The sequence below is a fragment of the Lissotriton helveticus genome, chromosome 5_1 (genome assembly GCF_964261635.1).
Source record: "Lissotriton helveticus chromosome 5_1, aLisHel1.1, whole genome shotgun sequence".
In the NCBI taxonomy this organism is placed as follows: domain Eukaryota; kingdom Metazoa; phylum Chordata; class Amphibia; order Caudata; family Salamandridae; genus Lissotriton; species Lissotriton helveticus.
Window position 1 is genome coordinate 2,017,075,050 of NC_136065.1, and position 23,916 is coordinate 2,017,098,965.

Sequence of the window (23,916 nt, forward strand, 5' to 3'; positions counted from 1 at the left end):
CCAACGATTCCAGACTTGAAGTCGGTTTACCGGTACCAATTACATGGTCAGATCACCTAGCAGTCCCGCTTTCTCTAGACATTCCTTGTCCTGATGTCACGGCTGACACTGGTAAAAAACAATCTAAAAGGAGCTTCAAAAATTTTACTAAGGAAGCACTTGCACCTTTTTTCCGCAACATCAGTATTTCAACTAAACAGAAGGTTGATGACTCGGCTCAAGACTTAACTGATGTCATTATCAAAGCTGCTGATGAGCTTGCCCCCCCTTCCCTGAAATTTGCAGCTAGACAGAAGCCATCTGCCCCTTGGTTCTCTGCCGATCTGAGGCTGCTCAGACAACAATGTAGACAGAAGGAACGTGGCTGGCGTAAATCTTGGGATTTAAAAGATAGAGAAGGTTACAAGAGTCTACTACGGGAGTATAGAAAGCGAATCATCAAGGAAAAACAGGTCTATTTTTCCAACTTAACCTGTTCGTTAACATCCTCCAAAGAGCTTTTTAAAATTGTAGACTCCCTTTGCTCTTTTCAGGTTCCTGATCCAGTTGTTGCTTCCCAGGAGTTATGTGATGATATATCGAACTTTTTCTATAATAAGATAGACGATATCTACATAGCCCTAAAGGCGCAGAGGAACTTACTCAGCTTGGAGGATTCCGTGCAAATCACACGATTGGAAGCTTGGAATGTAGACTCCCCTCCATCCCTTGAACACTTCCCGGCTCTTACGCTAGAAGATCTCAGTAGCTTACTGGATAAAACTAAATCTTCATCCCCTCTTGATCCTCTGCCCCTTAAGGTACTTAAAAACTGCAGAGAGATAATTCTTCCCTCTATGCTTGAGGTAATGAATGGAGCGCTGGAACAGGGCACTTTTCCATCACTCTGGAAGAGAGCTATTGTAAAGCCGCTTCTGAAAAAGACCACTTTAGACCCTGGAGTGCTGAAAAATTTTAGACCCATCTCTCTGCTGCCAGCCCCTGCTAAGATGTTGGAGACCCACTTGAATCTCCATCTTTCGAACTTCCTCGACGCCTCTGGCTTCCTGGATGGGTCCCAACATGGCTTTAGAAAGCTACATAGCACGGAGTCTGCCTTGACAAAAGTCATGGACAACATCCGCAGAAAAGTAGATTTGGGTCTTACCACCGTACTGGTGCTGCTTGATCTTTCAGCAGCTTTCGACACCCTGTCTCCCTTGACTTTAACATCTAGGTTAAGGGAGGCAGGGGTAGTCGGACCAGCGCTCAGTCTCCTGAGCTCCTTTCTACAACATCGAGAGCAGCGTGTCATGCTAGGTGAATACCTCTCCCCTGCCAAGTCTTTGCAGTGTGGGGTGCCACAGGGGTCGGCATTGAGTCCGACCCTGTTCAACATCTATGTGGCCCCCCTTGCAAGACTTGTAAGATCTCAGGGGATGGAGGTAGTGTCGTATGCTGACGACACGCAGATTATGGTATCCCTGACCCACTCTGTCAGTGAAACTGCTTCTAACTTCAGGGCCTGCATGCAACTTGTTGCAGAGTGGATGGTCTCCAACTCCCTGAAGTTGAACGGGGACAAGACAGAGGTCCTGGTCTTTGGCAAGGACCAGGACATATGGTCAGATGACTGGTGGCCTCCTTCTCTAGGTAGCTGCCCTATACCTACCAAATCTGCTAGAAACCTAGGGGTCATCTTTGACACCCAGCTCTCCATGGAGCTACAGGTGAATAGAACGGTGGCGACCTGTTGGGGTGTCATCAAGACCCTGAAAAGGATTGTACACTATCTGTCCCCACAGGCGCGGAAACAGGTGGTGATTGCCCTTGTTGGCTCAAGGCTCGACTACTGTAACGCAGTGTACGCCGGGGCCAACAAGGGCTTGCTCCAGCGTCTACAGGTCATACAGAACGCGGCAGCGCGGTTTGCTCTCGCTTTGCCCTGGTTATCTTCTATGACCCTAGCGAGGAAGAACCTCCACTGGCTTCCCATCCCGTCAAGGGTCATTTTCAAACTCCTTTGCCTTACCTATAAGGCTCTAACTGCAGGCTCGGCTGATGCCCTTGGTTCATTACTTATTAGATATGTTCCGAGTAGATGTTTACGTTCCAGCGAGCAACACCAACTGGTAATCCCCAGAGCCAAGAAGGCCAGATGGGGGTCCAAAGCTTTTTCCATATTGGCACCTCTTACTTGGAACTCACTCCCCCTCGAAATCAAACGACTTCCTTCCCTTGACCTCTTTAGGAAGTCATTGAAGACCTGGCTCTTTATTGAGGCATACCAGTAGGTTCTGTTTCTGTCTGCTATCAGCTTTATATTTTGGTTTAGGCGCCTTGACGCCCACTGGGCATAGCTGCGCGTTACAAATAATATTTCATTCATTCATTCAATTATTCGAAAACATTGTTTAAATTAAACGTGCTCAGTTAACATGACAGCCTAATCAACCTGCAACGACATTCATTATATACCGACGGAAAGAATTCAAGGCCTCTTCCTTGAGTCAATTAAGGAGACTATTATTTCATTCCGGATGTTATTATTTTAGTGTTCTATAAATGCTCAATCATCATGATCATTTCTTGTTTAATGTTATCCTTATTATAAATACGTATGAAAGCAGGTGTTTCTTCTTTCTTGTATCATATTTTACTTAAAAATGTGTATTTAACCTTATTAATACAACCCTATTATGTCGGATCTCACCATGACAAGTGTGTTGGTTTCACTACTGAATCCTATAAAATATGCCCTTTTTGGAGAAGTGTCAGTCTGTGTGTGTGTGTGTGGCTCTGTGTGTGTGTGTGTGGCTCTGTGTGTGTGGGGGGGGGCTCTGTGTGTGTGGGGGGGGGCTCTGTGTGTGTGTAGGGGGCTCTGTGTGTGTGTAGGGGGCTCTGTGTGTGGGGGGGGGCTCTCTGTGTGTGTGTGGGGCTCTTTGTGTGTGTGTGGGGCTCTGTGTGTGTGTGGGGCTCTGTGTGTATGTGTGGCTCTGTGTGTGTGTGTGTGTGTGTGTGTGCGTGGCTCTGTGTGTGTATGTGGCTCTGTGTGTATGTGGCTCTGTGTGTATGTGGCTCTGTGTGTGGCTCTGTGGCTCTGTGTGTGTGGCTCTGTGTGTGTGTGGCTCTGTGTGTGGCTGTCTGTGTGTGTGTGTGTGTGGCTGTCTGTGTGTGGCTGTGTGTGTGTGTGTGTGTGTGTGGCTGTGTGTGTGTGGCTGTCTGTGTGTGTGTGTGTGTGTGTGTTTGGCTGTCTGTGTGTGTGTGGCTGTGTGTGTGTGTGGCTGTGTGTGTGTGTGGCTGTCTGTGTGTGTGTGTGGCTGTGTGTGTGTGTGGCTGTCTGTGTGTGTGTGTGGCTGTCTGTGTGTGTGTGTGGCTGTCTGTGTGTGTGTGGCTCTGTGTGTGTGTTGGCTGTCTGTGTGTGTGTGTGGCTCTGTGTGTGTGTGTTGGCTGTCTGTGTGTGTGTGTGGCTCTGTGTGTGTGTGTGTTGGCTGTGTGGGTGTGTGGCTGTCTGTGTGTGTGTGTGGCTGTCTGTGTGTGGGTGTGTGGCTATCTGTGGGTGTGTGGCTGTCTGTGTGTGTGGCTGTCTGTGTGTGTGGCTGTCTGTGTGTGTGTGTCTCTCTGTGTGTGTGTCTCTCTGTGTGTGTGTCTCTCTGTGTGTGTCTCTCTCTGTGTGTGTGGCTGTCTGTGTGTGGCTGTCTGTGTGTGGCTGTCTGTGTGTGTGTGTGGCTGTCTGTGTGTGTGTGTGGCTGTCTGTGTGTGTGTGTGGCTGTCTGTGTGTGTGGCTCTGTGTGTGTGTGTGTGGGTGTGTGTGTGTGTGGCTGTCTGTGCGTGTGTGTGTGGCTGTGTGTGTGTGTGTGGCTCGCTGTGTGTGTGTGTGTGGCTCGCTGTGTGTGGGGCTCTGTGTGTGTGTGTGGCTCTGTGTGTGTGTGTGGCTCTGTGTGTGTGTGTGTGTGTGGCTCTCTGTGTGTGTATGTGGGTGCAAATGCAATAGGTCTCGCATTTCCGAGAGATTAAGCTATATGCATTGCAAATGACAATGTTATTTATTTATCGGTTTTCAAAACCAACACATACATAAAAATAATGTCATGTACAATGCCAATAGCTCTAACTTTTGCAAAGGCGAGACCGTTGCATTGTAAATGCTTGTTAAAAGTTACGTTTTCATAGGCTCTGTGGGCAAATAAAATAAAACGGTATTCAATATGAAACGTCTAACGGGACAACCCCTCTCCCACTGACTATCAATCCATTGTATAGATAGTAAGAGCTAAGTAGTTACTAAAATCCATAATTTGACAATCATATTTTTTTTTAAAGAGTGGTGGAAAGTTAATCATATCTTTTGACTACATTTCCAGGGTCAGCGTTCTCAGACCAGATCTCACGATCTAGTTTCTTTCATCCATTATTAGTTGGAGAGTTGAGCACTATAGCGTCAGTTATTGTAAAGCTGTGGCCAAACATTGTTGGGTCCCGGTCTCCTGTGAACAAGTTGTGTTGGATAGCCCAAGGTGCACGAAAGAGTCTATCTGAAGTGACTTACATGCAGTGGTAATGGTGGTGTTCTGAGCACTACCTTTAGAAGTTTTTGATTTGGCAGTACTATCGCTAATAGAGAAAGTAGTAGCACCAATAGCAATAATAATGATACTTATAGTAGCAGTTCAATGGTTGTACAAGAGGCAGCTGTAGTACTCTACTCTTACTATGGACTCTTAGCCTCTTAAGTGGTCATGTCCTGTGATGTCTTGAACTTCTTCAAATGGGAGGAGTTAGTAAACTTGGTACTAGTGGTAATACAGCTGATACTGGAAGACGGGGAATTACCTTTAAAATAGGAAATAGGTCTTGCCTTTGGGACCTTATAAGTGTTAAACTATGCAACAGTTAATCTTGTTGCACCCCCCATAATAACACTCACTACGACATAATTACATAACGCATAATTACACTCTACTCAATGCAACATACATACACTCTACATAAAACCAATCAGTGCCACATAATTACACTCCACATAATTACACTCTTCTCAATACAACACAAAAACACTCTGCATTATACAACTCAGTGCCACATAATTATATGCTAAATAATTATACTGCACTCGATGCAACATACACTCCAGATAATACCACTCACTGGCACATAATTACATACCACATAATTACACTCTACTAAATGCAACATACACCCCACACAATACCACTCAGTGACCCATAATTACCTGCCACATAAATACACACAACTCAATACAACATAAATACAATCCACATAATATCACTCAGTGCCACGTAATAACACGCCACAAATTTAGACTACACTCAATGCAATATAAATACACTACACATAACAAAACTCAGTACCACATAATTACACACCACGTAATTACACTATACTCAATGCAGCAAAAACCCACACCACATGATAATACCACTAAGTACCACATATAACACTTTTCATTATAACTTTTCAACATAATACACATCAACCACAATACTCACCAACTTAGCCAAAACTTCAGGATAAACACATGAGGTCCCAAAAGCAGGACCTATTGGCTATGCCAATGCTTGTTTTCTATAGGCTTCGTGGGAAATTAAGTCCTATTGATGTTTTACTGTTGTTGTTTTTTAAGGCTGCTGGTTAAATTAAAGAAGAAAGAAAAGCCTAATTCTCGCCTCCGGTTCCTGACATAGAATTAAACGATATTGGATACCATTTGAAAATTCAGCTGGGTACATCACATTCTTACATGTTCAGTCGTATGTGGGTGTTCCAACCCTGCAAGCACCACACATTTCATCTGCACAACCTCAGACTGTCCTTCTATCAATCAATGAATCAGCGGGATTGTAGAGTGTGACTACTCACCGCGAAGGGAGTTGAGGTGCTGGGAGAGAGGGGATTCCAGACAGACTCAGTGGAGGATCAATCGAAGAGCCAAGTCTTGCGGTCCTTCCTGAATTGTCAGTGACGCTGATTGCCTGAGATGCAGGGGCTGGGTGTTCCAAGTTTTGGCAGCGCGATAGGAGAACGATCTTCCTCCGGTTCTGGTCTTTTGCATCCGGGTTATGGAGGCGAGGGCAAGTTAGGAGGTTCTGATGTTCTGAGTTGTCTGCTGGGTACATGGGAGGTGAGGCCTTCGTTCAGGTACACTGGTCCTTTGTAATGTAGGACCCGGTAGTCGTGGGTGAAGAGCTTGAAGGTGACTCTTTTGTTGATGGGAAGCCAGTCGAGTTGTTGGAGGTTGCGTGATGTGGCTGCGGCAGGAGATGTGGAGGATCAGTCTGGTGGTGGCGTTTTGGACCTTCTGTAGTTTCTTGAGCTATTTCTGGATGGCGTCAACTTAGAGTGCGTTGCCGTAGATGAGTCTGCTGGTGATGAGTACATGGGTGACCATCTTCCTGGATTCTGAGGGGATCCATCTGAATGTCAAAATTCATTTGTATTGCACTGTACCTGATCGCAATAGGCACTTTGTTCCAGGCTCGTGTGAGCGGACCCTGGTCCACCACAGCTGATGCTGCTTGAGTGGATGGCGGACACACACGGCCTGACACTCCCCCTGGCACGTCTGACGCTTCGGCTAGGCGGCAGGCGGAGCAGTACTTAATTGGCACGAACCGAGCGCGCAGCGGACTTATGTGAGTGCTGCGCGTGCGAACGTTTGTTTTTAAGAAAATACCTTTTTAACTAGCGCCGTTTCTTGTTTTAAAAATTCATTTGTATTGCACTGTACCTGATCGCACTAGGCACTTTGGTCCAGGCTCGTGTGCTCTGACCCTGGTCCACCACAGCTGACGCTGCTTGAGTGGAGGGCGGACACACCGGCCTGACACACCCCCTGGCACGTCTGACGCTTTGGCTAGGCGGCAGGCGGAGCAGCACTTAACCGGCATGAAGCAAACGTGCAGCGGACGCGCGCAGCGGGCACGCCGCCGGCGCGCCAAAGGTAAGCCCGTCCGCGCCAGACCGGGCCCAGGGTCAGGAACCTCTGCCTCTATCCCCATGGCCCCCTTACACTACCCCAGGGAACACTTCTTCAACTCAGACAGGTTCCAAAGCCTCACTGTGCTCATTCAATCTCCATTGGGGAACTACAAAGTCACTGCTCCCATTGCTCTTACAAGTTATCCCCATTAGATACTCAACATCCAACACGGCATCAAATTAGCATGGCCGTGCAGAATTGCAGGTCCCTGCCCAAACATGCTCTGGAGATCTCCATGCTCCTACAAGACTGCCGCCTTGAGGTTCTGTTTCTGATGGAAACCTGGCTCTCCTCAGATGCCGACCCAGACGTTGTCCAGGCTCTCCCTCCGGGATACCTGATCCAACGCCTCGACAGAACTAGTGGCAAGAGGGGAGGAATAGCAATTGTATTTAAAAATCGCCTTACCTGTCGTATTCTGGACAGCCCCATTTCAGATTGTGAAAACGTTCATTTCACTATTCAATTTTCCCCTCTGAAGTCACTATCTGGGATCCTCATATACCGCCCCCCGGAAGCACTATGGCAATTCTGCAGTACGCTACTTGAAGCCTCCCTCTCCCTGGCCAGCACCTTACCCAACTTCACCATCCAAGGAGACTTGAATCTCCACTTTGATAACCCCGGGCACAAAGTGGCGAGCGAATTAGCACTTGACCTTGCAGCCTACCAGCTTCACCTGTTGGAGCCGGTACCGTGCTCTGGTCAGATCATCTTTTATTCACGCTCAGCTGGCACATCCCCCACCACGCCCCCCCAGACCAGCTCTCCCCACCCTCGAACGGCCCTGGTCGAAACTAGCTTTTGAAGAGTGGAGGCATCAACTGGAACTCTCCTCGCCCCCATACGACCCTGATCCTTTAGTAGCAGATATGAAGTACTCCTTATGGATTGAGAACTCACTGGACATAGTTCTCCCCAGAAAAGTTGCTCCAAAACAAGGTGGAAAGACCAAATCCCCCTGGCTTACCTGTGAACTACGCCTCCTGAAAAAACAATGTAGAAAATCAGAAAGAGCATGGAGGAAAGATTATGCTACCAATAAAAAAACAGATAACAGACAATCTATCACAGTCTACAAAAACGGCCCTCAAAACAACTATGGCTGCCTTCTTCGAAGAAAAAATTCGATCGTCCACTAGCTCTTCCAGGGAAACATTCCGCTTGTAAAAAAAACTCTTAAAAATTCCCGACCCTCCCCCTCCCCTTGTCCCCTCGGTCACCGCTGCAATGAATTGGCAGAATTCTTCGCCAACAAAATTCAAAATATTCTTAAACTCCTCCCTCCCAACAATACTGATCACCGACCAGAACCCCAACCATTTGCACCCCAGCACAAGGACCCTACCTTAGAATCTTTCTCCCCAATCACAGAGGAAAAATTTCTCCCCATTCTAGAATCAATCAAAAGCGGTTCCCCGCTCGACCCAGCTCCACTAAACATCCTAAAATTAGCCTCACCCACTATGATCCGACCCATCATTAATTTGATCACCGCCTCCTTATCTCATGGCACTGTCCCCCTGAACTGGAAAAGGGCCGTAGTAAAAGCACTCTTAAAAAGCCCCACCTGGATCCAACCGAGCTGGGCTACTACCGCCCCATCTCCTTACTGCCAGGAATCAGCAAGGTGGCAGAAAAATTCTTCAACCACCAGCTCTCCGCCTTCCTCGAATCAGTTGGACTCCTACACTTCTCCCAGATGGGCTTCCGCCCTGGTCAGGGCACTGAAACCGCTCTGGTAGTAGTAGTGGAAGAGGCGAGAAAGATCCTCGACTCAGGAGGATAAGTAGCAGTGATCTTCCTGGATCTGAGCGCAGCCTTTGACACGGTGAACCACCACACTTTGGTTCACCGGCTCAATGGAGTGGGAGTCACCGGGTCGGCCTTGTCCTGGCTGAAATCCTTCCTACATAACAGAACCTTCCAAGTCCTTGAGGGCAACACTTAATCCCAACCGACTCCTCTGCACTGTGGAGTTCCCCAGGGCTCATCCCTGAGCCCTACACTTTTCAACGTGTACATGTCCCCCCTGGAGAAAATAGTTACCCCTCATGGTATTAAACTGGTCACCTACGCAGATGATACCCAGCTTATCGTATCACTGAAGCAGCTGGATCGCTCCCCCGAAAATCTATGCGCCTGCCTCAAAGAATTTACCTGCTGGATGAACAGCTCCCACCTCAAGCTGAACAGTGAAAAAACAGAGATCCTGGTATTGGGCAACCAATCTAACTTCTCACCCGATACTATGTGGCCATCTTGCATGGGACCAGAACCTATCCCAAAAGAAGACATAAAAAGCCTGGGAATATGGCTTGATCAGAACCTCACGTTTAATACCCAAGCAAGGAAAAACGCGGGCGTCTGCTTTGGTCTTCTCCGAACAACCCACAAAATCCTTCCCCTCCTACCTCCCGATTCCAGGAAACTTCTTATCCAGGGGCTTATCCTCTCCAGACTGGATTATGGTAATGCCTTGTACCTGGGTGCTCCTAAAACAGTCCTTGCTAAACTCCAGGTCGTTCAGAACTCGGCAGCCAGGCTCCTCACAGCCCGCCCTAAGATCTCTCCACTGGCTCCCAATACAGGAGAGTCTACTTTAAAACCCTATGCACTACTCACAAGATCCTTCATGGCAAGGGCCCCCCCATCCTAAAAGACATGATCAGGCCATACAAAGCCAATAGAAAGCTACAGTCTGACCTCCTCCATTTAGCCTTCACGGCCAGAATCAAGAAGACACGCACAGGGGGTCGTCTCTTCTTGTACAATACCCCCAAGCTTTGGATTTCCCTGCCCCTTGCCATCCTCAGCGAATCCAACCTTCTATCTTTCCGTAAACTACTGAAAACCTGACTTTTTCCTTAAACTCCATTGTTTCCTCTAGCACATTCCATAGCGTGGGGACGCCCCCGGGTAGCCATACGCTTTATAAATCTTTTTAATTTCATTTCATGTCTTTCAGAGCAGGCGGAGAGTGTGGAAGCAGGTTGAGGAAATTGTGTTGATTTGGCGGTTCATTGTGAGCGAAGAGTCCAGTAGGATGCCAAGGTTGCGTGCGTGGTCTGTCTGGGTGAAGGAAGCACCCTGTGCGGCTGCCCACCAGGAGTTGTCCCAGGCTGATGTGGTGGGTCTCAGGATGAGAACTTCAGTCTTGACCGAGTTAAGCTTGAGGCAGCTGTCTTTCATCCATGTAACGATGGCTTGCATCCCATTGTGGAAGTTGGTTCTGACGGTCGAGGATTCATTGGTGAGGGAAAGGATCAGCTGGGTGTCATCGGCGTAGGAGAAGATGTTAAAACCGTGGCTACTGACGATGGCTGTGCGACGGACTATGTAGACGCTGAAGAAGGGCGGCTCAGGGAGAAACCCTGGGGGACTCCACAGCTGATCTCCGTGGGTTCTGAAAGGAACAGAGGCATTCTGCATCGTTGGGTCCGGCCGATGAGGAAGATGTGGATCCACTCCTTGGCCTTCTCATGGATCCCGGCCTAGCGGAGTCTGGTGATTCGGGTGCGGTGGGAGACGGTGTAAAAGGCAGCCGAAAGGTCTACTAGGATGAGGGCTGCGGTCTTGCCCCGGTCAATTAGGAAGCAGATGCCGTCTGTGGCAGCGAGGAGGGCAGTCTCTGTGCTGTGGAAACTGATTGACCTTGATGTGTCACTGAAGGCATCCTGGAGAATTGCTAAAGAATCCTACAGTTGAATCAGTCAATAGTGTGACATTGATTGCCTGTAATCTGGTTTTGGGGCATTGCTGCGGCTTGCAAGCCATGAAGTCTGGTTTGCTTGAAAGCCTGCCTCACCTCCCACTTAGTTGCAGCCAGGGTGAAAGGTCCAGGAGTCCCAGGTCTAGATCTTTTTTCATAAAAAGTTCAATCAGTGAGGGAACAATGCTCAAAGCTCTGGACCATAGGAGCTTCAAAGAAAAGAATTGAAATTGGGTTTGAGCATATGTTCCTTAGTATTTTGAATAACTACTGTTTAATATAACACGGATAAATCCATCCTTTTGCATGTAGTAAAATAGCAAACTCAATTGATACATATTTTGTTCATTCATCTCCTTTAAGAAATCCATTAACAATGTACATTTTCATAACTTTATTGAACACAGAGTAGAGGACAGCCGACACGTGTTTCACCCTATAGGGCGAGTAGCGCCAGGGCTTTCTCAAGGCTAAGAGGTTATATCACAACATTTCCAGGTATATCACCATTCGAAGTCACAGTGTAATACACGAGTATAAAGATTTCACGTTAGGAAACCTGCTCCCCGCAGCAAAGATTCATTAATGTGGCCGTGAAGTCAAAGGATTTTAATTTGTGTGGCGCACGTGCAGCAATTATGTTTATTTCTCAAACAGCTGTCCTTTATTCAGCATAGCTCCCGTCTGCTAATCAGAGCTGGTTCAGTTCACCTACCACTTAGTGCCCTCTAAAGGGAGACCTCAGCTGACGTACAAACATGCGTAAGATGTGCTGAAGCAACACTCCTTAACTGGCAGCCATCGGTCGAGGCACTTCAGGAAATCCTCTTAATAAACCTATTTTCCTCATGCTCAATACCACACTGTAGTCAGTGTGGATGTTCTCACTACCAACACCAACAGTGTGAGGTTAAGTTTGCCAGTTTGCTGATATACTGTTAAGGGCATTTACCTATTCAGCCGTTTGCAGACCCAGCCTTGGATTCTATGGTAACATTCCCACCAATAAATAATTTTGCTAGTGCACAAACAATGATCAAATATAATTCTGTGAGTCATTCTGATATTTAGTGCCTTTTATTAGCTGAAAAGACAATAACAAATTACCTATGTTTCTTATAAAGAGTTTTTTCAAGACAGCCTTGTTCACTATAATAATTTAAGTTGTGTCTCTCACAAATGTTACCCTTAATCCTTGAATACATCAGTTTAAGAATCGTACAATAAACAGTGTCATGTCAAGAGGAATCTCAATAGGTTTTTCCACTATGATAGTGCATCCTATAACATTTGTAACAATACCCAATTTGTAACAAAGCAATAAAAGCATTTACCTGATCCAGGAAGATCACGTGGTCCCCATTAGTACCTTAATTATCCGAGTCTGCCTTACATATTTAATTGTAGGATCATATTCTAAAAATATATTTATCCACACAATTGTTATAATTGAACTGAATGAAATAATGGGTCCATTACAAATTAAGGAAATAAAACTTTGTGCACAGAACAGAGTATTGCATGGACTACATATTTTCTTCTTGAGCAGCCAATAGCTTCATAGGGCAGAAATGCACTTATTCTCTATATTTTCCACTGGGCTAATAATGCATAGATGACAATGAGTCATTCAACAATCCAATATGAAATGCACCACTCAATAAGTGTTGTGTTACTTGCTTCATTCGATGTCATTTTAGACAATAGTTGTAAACTACGTATGCTAATGTGTTTATTAAAGTATATGCTGGTTAAAGTCATCTCAACATCCTTATGTATTGGATTCATTTATACTAGTGTGTAGTATGTTTGCTGAGCTGTGAGGGGCCCCAGAGTTCTCAGTTACTCCTTTGTCCTGTCCTCCTCCAGTGGGTTCAGTGGAGCTTGAATTAGTCCTCAGTGCTCAGACTTTGAATACTGTAGGAGACTCCTCTGGGAACTAAAGAGCTGACTCGTACATCCGTGACGCATATTTTGGTCTAAAAAGCCTGACCCTTGAAGAGTTAAGCACTAATGTTCACTTCCACTCACAGATCCTGGCGAACCGGTGGCAGAGGAATCACTTTTAAAACTGAATAAACAATGCTGCTCCAACCTGTAAAGCTATGAAACCGACACAGATAGCGGGGAGATAAGGAGTCAGAATCGCCATGAGCTCCGGTGAGGAGCAGGAAGGCCGGGCAGATGAGTTCCTGGGAAAGCCATGAGCCATAGTGAAGTGGTGATCAGGAAGGTGCAGGGGTCGCTGTGATCCTTGGTGCGGAACAGGACTGGGCAGAGAATGTGGCTGGACCGCCTTGAGCTAATAGTGAAGCGATAACCAGGACGCTGGAGGCAGGGAATGTGCTAGGATCAAATTACGAGTGGCCTGTTAAAGTTTAGTGTATGGGGTAACTCATGTTACCACATCCACTGGAATTATGAGTTTTGTGCTAACACTGCACCCCTGCAACTATCTCCAAATACATTTCGGCAGGTCATCCCTGCCGAAACGTACTGGGGAAAATGCCCGATAAATAACGGGACATGTAGATTTTAGGGTGACAGGTACTAAAATCCGCATCTTTTGCCTCATTCTTGTGGGTAAAACTCGAAGTAGACTATAACTATTGCACATGATAAATACCCAGTACATTGGTGTTAGATTTTATTGGGTGTGATAAATACAGGATCATATTTGGAGCCGAAAATAAAAAAGTTGACCTTCTTGATGTCTGGCTCACCCTCCTTACAAAAGCGTTAACAAACATTAACAATGTCAATAGGTCTAGCCATAAGGGGATGTTGTTTAATGTTCAACATTACAATTAAATCGCATGGGAATGGATATGTATTTGTGTGGAAGCAGAGAATTACAAAATACTCTTGGTGTAGGTTAAAAGGTCAGGCTAGAGTCGCACTGTCAAGTCCGACCTAAACATCAATGCATGTTAATGATGCCCTCCTTCCATCTGTGCTGCTGCCAGTGAAAAACAATATATATTATCTAGGTAGCTAAGATACTTTGAATAGCATTACAATGTTATGCATGTGGCCCTAAACAAAACAAATTATCACAGCTGTGTGGAGAGGTCACTTTTTTGTGGAAGCACACAATTTCCGCTCAATCAAAATATGTACATCCGGCTCCCAACATGTGGGTGGAGCTAAATCTCCAGGTGGTTCTCAAAGGATTGTCCGGCGACAGCTGTGCTGTCAAGTCAGACCATAAAAAATACTGTCCTGAAAAAAGTATTTTGTTGTGTACAATGCATGTATGAAACAAAGGCGACAATGTGTAATTCTTAAGTCAGCTTTTCACATGTAAGATATTGCCTCATGTATTACAATGAACCACTTCCTGTGCGATGGACAAATCAATCAATCAGTCAATTTGTAAAGCGCGCTACTCACCCGTTAGGGTCTCAAGGCGCTGGGGGGGTGGGGGAGCTGCAGCTAGTGGTCGAAGAGCCAGGTCTTGAGTAGTCTCCTGAAGGCCGGGAGGTCTGTGGTCTGTCGTAGGTGTAGGGGGAGAGCGTTCCAGGTCACAGCGGCGCGGTGGGAGAAGGATCTGCCCCCAGAGGTGGCTCTGTGGATGCGCGGGACGGCGGCCAGGGATAGGTCGGCGGAGCGGAGCCTCCTGTTGGGTACGTATAGGGAGAGTCTGCTGTTGAGGTAGGCTGGGCCGGTCTTGTGGAGTGCTTTGTGTGCGTGGATCATGAGTTTGAAAGTGATTCTTTTGTCGACGGGGAGCCAGTGCAGGTCTCTCAGGTGCGAGGTGATGTGGTCTCTGCGTGGGACGTCTAGGACAAACACCCAATGGCCAGTAACATGACAATGAGAGAGAAATTATGATCCAGATGACAATGTCTCAAAGCAGTGGATCACTCAAAGACAGTGGCTAAAGAGGACTGACTCAAAACCCACTCTGTACATTAACCCCTTCGGTGCTGCGCGAATTCCGCTGCGGTGCTGAAGGTTCTAAAGAACCTATGGACCCATGACGGAACGGTTCCGTCATGAGCATAGGCCAACCGACGCTCATGACGGAACCGTTCCGTCATGAGCACCGAAGGGGTTAAAGAAAATAGGTCCTGTAGGCAGCTGCACCATCAGTTCAAACCTAATAAATTTGCCTGCAGCCCTGAAAATGAATTAATTTTTAATGTATTCATTCCATAATTGTGAAAAATATAGTATGCTTACTTTTAAATAATGGGTTTTAATTTCTACATTAATGTTCCATATTCTTTGATTCAGGATGAGAAGAAAGTTTTAAAAGACGAAGAAGAGAAGGACCAGGCCCTGTTGGATAAAGCGTCGCTCGACATCCCCCTTGTGCAAGAATCTGAAGAGGACCGACAGTTGGCGGCTCTCCTCAAGTACCGCAGCCTGGACTGTATGTATGGTGTTATCATTGTAGTCATGGGGGTGGAAGGATTGAGGTCTCTCCCATCTCCGAACCCAGAGATTTATTCAGTCCCATAATTTATTAACATCTCCAGAGGTTCATGAGAACAAGTAGTCGAGTCACCATCCTTCAATGTCACAATCTATATGTGTAGTGCAATCAATCATGCAAAGACTATGATCGGGGGTGGAGATGCGATCCAGTGACAACAGCTGCCGACTTTAGAAATGGGGAACTAGGTTTTAATCCTGACCATGGCACGACATCTTCTGATCCTGGGCAAATCACCTACTCTCCCCGTGCCTTAAAATGTGTAACGTCTTGTTCTCTTGTAAAGCATTGCGATGCCTTCTAAAGGTGCATACCACATCTTTCCACTCATTTTAAGTGAATACTTTAAAAGTCTTAAATATGTAATGTCCTGTTGTGTTTGCTTAGACAATATCAGTGTTCCCAAATCTCACAGTAGATTTTATCGCTAAGAAGGTTAATTATTCAAGTATCTCTCTGTACCTCTCTTCATCGCTTTCATATCTTGCTATAGTGGCTCATCCGTTACTGGTGATGGCTGGTCCGTTTGCAAAAAAAGTAGGTTTTCATATATTTAAATACCTGTTCCAGTGTTTGATAGTTCAGTTGATCATCATGTATTGGCCTAGATTTTCACTAAGCTGCACAGCCAGCATTTGACACACTTATCAGCTGTTTTCGCAGCATGGATCGCTTAGGATATACTTGCTTTGAGTGGAACTGCAAGTAAAATAATGGAGGACAGATCCATTCATGCTTCCTGTCTTACTGGGCATCCTGGCTGGCTTCTTCTTTCAGGCCACCCCGCGAGAGTGTACAGAGTGACACACTGCGCTTCAATTCCAGAAAAGTACACATTTTGGTGATCTTACTTTAAAGGTGTGCACCTCTGATTCGGAAGGCGATCGCTTGCTGGCTAAGTGGCTCTATGTCCTCCACAATTCACACTATAGTGTTTGCCTGTTCGAGAGTGTGGAGTGTGTTATGGGAGAATGAACATTGAATTTAAAAATGCCCGATTCTGCGTTCTTGCTGTCTGAAAGTTCTGCTACTGTGCAAAACAACTTACCAGCAGCAACTGCAGCCACATAATGAAGATGGGTGGAGCAACGGTAGATTTAAGCAGGCATCTGAACTAACTTTGACGTGGGTGGGGCATACATGCCACCTCACACCAGAGAAGCACTGATGGGCTGATGAAAAGAAATAATGCTCGCACATCACTTCCTCTACAAGTCACGTGTAACAATGACATTTACTTTTCAGGAGTAAATCTTGATATCACACTCCTGCATGGGAATGGCAGGCAGACCATGAGTCCAAGTACAACCCCTTCAAGTTCCCAAGGCAGCTGTGCTTGGTTAACAGTAGTCCTTTTCCTTCCCAGTCGCTCAATACAAGTGTGACCTGCTGATACCCTTAATAAAGGGGTGTTGGCCATGACAGACCTGTACCACTGGATGAAGTCCATTAATCATCAACACAAAGGAGCTATTGTACCCCCTTCTCTCCAGCCAAGTCACCCTCCCCGCCTCACGGCCTTTATCACATTTAACGCCCATAGTCCTAACATTTAGGGCTACGAGTAACAACAGAAATCTGCGTCCAGTATGTGAGCATTCATCGCCAGGTACATCTGTGCTTCATGGACATACCTAAGCTGTCCCCAGAATAGGTCCGCACTATAAATACTCCTAATGAGAAGAACTCTTGCAGGAGGAAAATTGATGTGCATTAATCTAAACTCCGAAACGGGGGAAAGGACCAAAGCTGTCACAGTTTCTTCAGTGAAAGAATGAGTGAGGGGCAGTTCTGATTTACAAGAGGGTGCCCCTTCAAGACATGTTGGTTGGTTGTATGATATTCAGGTATTTTCTGACTCTTTGTTCTATCTGGAGATGGTAGCATAGAGCATCGTCTCATCTATGTGGAGCTGATAGCATTGACTTTCACCTATCAGGAGCTTGTAGCATGCAGCATCTGTTTAACTGTATACGGAGCTGGTAGCATTGAACATTGGCTCTCATATCTGGAGGGGGAGGCATGGAACATTGCCTCACATTTAAATAGCGCTGGTAGCATGGAGCCTCAGCTTTAATCTACCTGTAGCAAGGAGCTGTTTTCGCACTTCTCTATCTGGAGCTGGTAGCATGGAGCATCAGCTCTTATCTACATGGAGTTGGTAGCTGTAGCATCAGCTCTGTTTGTGACTTCCAAGCAGCCTCACAGGATGCTATTGAACAATGAAGAACTCTACTTTGAACAGCGTGACGTCTAGAATCCGCTACTCACCTAGGAGCAACACACAGTGGTCAGCAGAACTCAGCAAAACCGTTGCCCCAACAGACCATGCCTGCAACCTTGGCATCATCCTGGATAGCAAGCTATATATAAAGAAATAAGTCCACGCAGTATCATACGCCCGCTTCCACACCGTTCGCATGCTATGGAAGATCTTCAGGTGGCTCCCGGCCAGCACCAGAAGTGTCACTCAAGCCCTTATCACAAGCAGACTGGACTAGAAAAACACGCTCCATGTAGGAATCAAGGTACACCTCCAGATGATACGGAACACAGCGGCATGACTCATCTCATCTCAGGAACCCAAACTGGCTCCCGGTTCAGAAGAGATGCCAGTTCAAGATGCTGACCTACGCCTACAAGGTCCTGCACAACGAAGGAACAGCACATTTCAACAAGCTTCTGACCTTTCACCAACTGACACAACACCTCCGATCAGCATCCTCGCAGACATCCCACGCATCCACCGAGCCAACCGCTCCTTCTCACACCAGGCAGCCAAGACCTGGAACAACCTCCCCTCAACTTTAGGACTGTTCCATCGCTCCAGCAATTCAGAAGAGAGCAAAAGACCTGGATGTTCGAATAATTGAATCTCCATGCAGCAACCATCTTCTACAGCGCTTCGAGACCCTCACAGGTGATTTACCATGCACTATAAGTGTCTGATTGATTGGAGCATGGACTCTAATTTATCTGTAGCTGGAAGCATGGAGCATTGTTTCCCATCTTTAAGGAGTTTGTCGCATGGAGCATCTGCCTTATCTATCTGGAACTGGTAGCAAGGAACATCGGCTTATCTCTATGGAGTATGAGTTCTAAAGTATGGAGCTGGTAGCATTGGGCATCGGGTCTCATCTATATGCAGCTAAGAGCATCAACTTTTATCTATCTGGAGCTGGTAGCATGCCGCATCGGCTCGCATATCTGGAGCTGGTAGCATGAAGCATGGACTCTCATCTATATGGAGCTGGTTGCTTTGAGTATTGGGTCTTATATATCTGAAGCTGCTAGCATGAAGCATCGGCTCTCACATCTGGAGCTGGTAGCATGAAGCATGGATTCTCATCTATATGGAGCTGGTAGCATGGAGCATTGGCTCTCTTATCTGGAGCAGGTAGCATGAAGCATGGGCTCTCTTCTGTCTGGAGCTGGTGCATGGAGCATTGACTCTCATATCTGGATCTGGTAGCATGAAGCCTCAGCTCTCATATCTGGAGCTGGTAGCATGAAGCCTGGGTGCTCATCTATCTGGAGCTGGTAGCATGGAGCATCAGCTCTCAAATCTGGAGCTGGTAGCATGAAGCATGGGCTCTCATCTATCTGGAGCTACTAGCATGGGGCACTGGCTCTCACATCTGGAGCTGGTAGCATGGAGCATTGGCTCTCATATCTGGATCTGGTAGCATGAAGCCTCAGCTCTCATATCTGGAGCTGGTAGCATGAAGCCTGGGTGCTCATCTATCTGGAGCTGGTAGCATGGAGCATCAGCTCTCAAATCTGGAGCTGGTAGCATGAAGCATGGGCTCTCATCTATCTGGAGCTACTAGCATGGGGCACTGGCTCTCACATCTGGAGCTGGTAGCATGGAGCATTGGCTCTCATATCTGGAGCTGGTTGCATGAAGCATGGGCTCTCATCTATCTGGAGCATCGGCTCTAACATCTGGAGCTGGTAGCATGAAGCATGGGCTCTCATCTATCTGGAGCATAGGCTCTCACATCTGGAGCTGGTAGCATGACGCGTGGACTCCCATCTATCTGGAGCTGGTAGCATGAAGAATGGGCTCATCTATCTTGAGCTGGTAGCATGAAGCATGGGTGCTCATCTATCTGGCGCTGGTAGTATGGCGCATCAGCTCGCATATCTGGAGCTGGTAGCATGAAGCATGGGCTCTCATATCTGGTGCTGGTAGCACGAAGCATGAACTCTCATCTATCTGGAGCTGGTAGCATGAAGCATGAGCTCTGATCTGCCTGGAGTATCGGCTCTCACTTCTGGAGGTGGTAGCATGAAGCATGGACTCTCATCTTTCTGGAGCTGGTAGCATGGAGCATCGGCTCTCACATCTGGAGCTGGTAGCATGAAGCATGGGCTCTCATCTATCTGGAGCTGGTAGCATGGAGCATCGGCTCTCACATCTGGTAGCATGAAACATGGACTCTCATCTGTATGGAGCTGATAGCATGTAGCATAGGATTTCACATCTGTAGCTGGTAGCATGGAACATCGCCTCTCATCTATCTGGAGCCGGTAGCATGGAACATCAGCTCTGGTAGCGACTTCCAAGAGTTAATCACTAAATGATACAGTGCTCAAGTAGCTAGTAATAGTATTATATAAATCCCTAATGACAGTCTATAAACACAGTGGTTTATCTGTGCTGATCTATTTTGGCTTGATAGTTGTTACTGAGTTCATAGAAGGCAGCTCCTAGAATGATGGTCTCCAAGCCAGATGAATTCCAAGGTAATGTTCATTTAGGATGAACAGGCAGAAAGGAGCAGCGTATCCATAACGAACCGATTACGCCCTCCTTCTGACATCCTTTGCTTCTTTCCATTCATACTGTCACGCACACCACACTCCCCAAACCAAGTTCTTCTAAGGACTGGTGCACGGGCACTCCTTCCAGATGAAGACTTGAGTCTGTACTGTGAGAGAGAGACTGCTCTGCAGGTAAATGTATCGATTAAGGACGGTGTACAAGGAGGGCCCTGTTCATGTTTCCATCCCAGTCAAAGAACGCAACACATGAACTGGGACGTGCAATACAAGGACACTGGCACAACGAGGTTACAGCAGGTCATTCACTAAGTACAGAACAGCATACTCATTACACCAGTGAAAAGACAAGTGCACCAGGGACTGAAGCTGATCTGTAACATGAAGAATGGGCTCTCCTTATACTCTAACCTCGTTAGATGTGTTGCAGAGCGTATAAAGGTACAGTGGACTCAGGTGACTGAGGGAATATCAAAATACAAGTGAAGTTATGTGCTTGTGGGGCCGTGGCACATGAGACTGATAGCTGCAACTCTGAGCCGTGTGCTGTGTCCCAAACATACTATGAGTCGTCCACAGGGTTCACCGGGAACAACCTGCCAGCCCTAGATCGCTATGGCCTCAATGATGTAGCACCACAGGCAGACAGTCGCCTGTTAGGTCTACTGCCTTAATTCGTAAACCATGCTGACCAATATTCAGAAGAGGCCTGTATCAAAACCTGGTGAAGCCTTTCAGCTCAAGTCTTGATATAACACTTTCACCATAAATTCAAGCTCTGTAGTTGGTTTGCAACTGCTGTCTCCATAGCTCTCCCTTTTTGCAACTTAGCCTGCATTTTTGTAAGTAAATGTATTGATTAGGACTTTGAAATAGATTTTCTGGGTAGAGAGAGACTAACAAGCCTAGTCATTTTGGATTACATAAAGTAGTGCTCCAGTATCAATATTGTATGTATCCTTCATTCCTTTGTGAATGGACACTAAAGAGCTAAACTGGGAGTAAAACGGAAAGTCCATATTCGATTAGTAAAAGTAGAACGGAATGTTCCTTCTTTGCACTTTTATAAACAGGGACTTAGATATTCTGGGGTTGATTCACAAAGGCATGTGCGAGTACGACTTACCGTACTCTCACAAGGTTTTGTCAATCAGCCCCCAAGGGTTCCTAGCAGCATCCAGGGTAGTAAACATGACCCGCACCTGAATTTAAATCCAGGGGGCTTAACCCAGATCTATAGTGAGAGAGAACCGGCTAGAAGGATGTATCCGTCTCCTCCCTTCACAACCGGAAGAGCTAACCACTAAAGCGAAAACAAGAAATACAGGTAGTAGAAAGTAAACAAGTAATAATGGTCAATTCCATGGGACCACTGCCTTAAAGTGCCAATCTGTCCCAACACAGCCTCTAAGACAGAGTTGTGAAGCCACCCATCCGCTCACAGCGCACTTACTCAAGGTTGAATCCCGTCAATCATTCCTTGGGTTCGTGTTGATGTCCTCAGGCCTGGCCTCTGACATACACTGACTTCTTGAAGCGATTCTGGATTGAACCATCAGATGGCTGACTAATGTAACGAATGCACGTTTTTTTGCGGATACCTCAAGGTAGGTTAGTTTCTTTTGAAGCGTAGCAAGTAGCAACTACGATCCTGACTTTAAAGCAGTGGTTCCCAAACTTTTTCGACGAGTGGCTCCCTTTATCTATTGGCCGTTGTCCGTGGCGCCCCATAGGTAATTTTATTTATCGGGTGGCGGGTTGAAAGCCCGGCCTCTGGAGTACTTCCATTTTTCTCCTCTTTTGTTCAGTAGTTGGCCACTTGCTTACCAAGACATCCAATGGTTGTTCAAAAACACAGGGGGGTTCTGCATCAAAGACAGACTGTGCTAAAGTGGTATGCACACAAAAACCTCAACAGTAAATAAACAAGCCGTTAGGGTTTCCGCCTGACCAGTTTTCTACCAGCACCACCGGTAATTTCAAGTCCCAGTTGGTCCAAAAATAAACAACTGCACCCAAAGCTGGTATTTTTTATTGCCCTTATGATCTGTACATGCTTCAAAAAGCAAATATAATTTGTGATGTACTTCCCTATCTGCTACTTCCCATTATTTTTGTTTATTTTATTGTTGAGCTGATTACTTGATCCAGAACATAGAAAATGGCTCTATTCTCTGGGAGCAGGGAGTTAATTAATATTTAATTGTGTGTTGTTTCTTTCTTGGCAGGAATTGGCAGGTCCAGTGCTCGATTTAAAGGGGGGGGGGGACTGCATGCCATGAATCTGAATGAACCACACTGCACTCAGTGATCTGCAAATCAGCAGCACACATGATTAGGATATTATTATCATGTGTATTGAGTGGAAAGTTTCATTAGCATTTGCAACTGCGCCCCTCTTCCAAGGCCTCTCTTTCCTTGCATTCAACATGTTTTGCCCACGAGTCACCTTTGCCAACTGGAGTTCTTCCGATACACACGAAGGACACGTTTTGGGGCTGAAGGGGCTGGTAAATATACAAAAAGTTTTAATTAAACAATCTCACATTTATAATGATTACCCGATTTTCCTAGTGGACACCATTACTAGAGTCACTGCAGAGCACGAGCAACAATAACGCTCAGTATCATGTTATGAATGTTTGCGCCTGCCTTGCAACATGTCCTACGCTGGTCCAAAACATTCCAGAGGCTGACAGGTGCGGCTTCCAAAACTCCCCTGCAAGACATGTTTACTCGGGCCGCAAGTGCACATTTCAAATATTCAACTAAAACTGAAGCTTACTAATTGAAAGTTTGCTACCTTTCACACGTCCACCAGAAGTGCCCGGCGCCCCTGGCAAGTTCTTGTGGCGCACCGGGGAGCCACGGTGCACAGTTTGGGAACCACTGCTTTAAAGTAACATCTGCCCACAAGGCAACATGGTATACCTTCCACAGACCCCCTGGAGGTTAGACATGAGTCGGCTGAGAGAACTAATGAAAATGACTTTTGATTGAAGACTTAAGTGTTGGGAATGGATACCCACTTACTGCTGCCTTCTATTTCATTCTGAGTCTTTCCTCGCTATCTCGAAAGAGGTGTTTTGAGTAAGAGGAGGAGGTGGGGTGTTTGTACCTTCCTCCAAACCAGCCATGCTTTGTCGACCTGAAGGTCACCTTTTCCTCCGGAGTATGCCTTTCCAACCAGTGCAGACAACTCCACTATTGCGGTAAGGTATTCTTTCTGCGCGGTGCTGATGACGTCACCAGAGATCTGACGGCTTGCCTAGTTGAGCCCGAAGGCCAGGTGTCCCCCAGAGGCAGCACCCCCTTCACTGGTGTCCAGTTCTCCCTAGACGGAGGCTTGCGTGTCTCCTCTTGTAACTCCCCGCTACCTTTAGCTGCAGCATAAGAAGGCAGATTATAGAGCCGCAATTAGGCTATATAAAACCAAAATCAAGGCGGCTCAAGCCCAGTTTTCTGAAACTAAAAATTAATTCAGCTGCAAATGCTCCTAAGGAAATTTTCCTTATAGCCAAATCCTTGATTTCCCCTCCCCCAGAGCGAGCACCATTAGATGGGGCACTGGCCCGTTGTAATAATTTAGCAACTTTTTTCTATCAGAAGATTCAGACCATCTACTCAGCTTTTGTCTCTGACAGAACTGACCCTGATGCTGCGACAATAGTGAACCCCAGCATACCGGTTTCCTGTACGCTGGAGAAATGTACCCTCCTAGACTCTGTCTCTTTAGATAAAATAATTCCTAAAGATACCTCAGGATCCCCTAGAGAACCAGCACCGCCACAGTTCCTTACTTCGGTCATTGACTCAATCCGTCCAGTCATTCTCGATGTTCTTAACACCTCAATCATCTCGAGCACAGTTCCGACTTCTTGGAAATGTGCAATGGTCAGGGCCCTCTTAAAAAAGCCCAATCTGGACCAAAGCAACTTGGCTAACTTCCGCCCTATTTCCCTGTTACCCTGGATGAGCAAACTGCTCGAGAAGCACATT

The 23,916-nt window shown here is 46.5% G+C and overlaps 1 protein-coding gene across 1 annotated transcript in view; it reads left to right on the forward strand.

The window, feature by feature from the left end:
• LOC144756187 (putative splicing factor YJU2B) overlaps positions 1 to 23,916 on the forward strand; it is a 129,849-nt gene that overhangs the window by 92,315 nt on the left and 13,618 nt on the right. Inside the window, exon 9 of the mRNA XM_078645786.1 lies at positions 14,931 to 15,069. Coding sequence (XP_078501912.1) covers positions 14,931 to 15,069 — 139 coding nt within the window. The remainder of the gene's footprint in view (positions 1 to 14,930; positions 15,070 to 23,916) is intronic.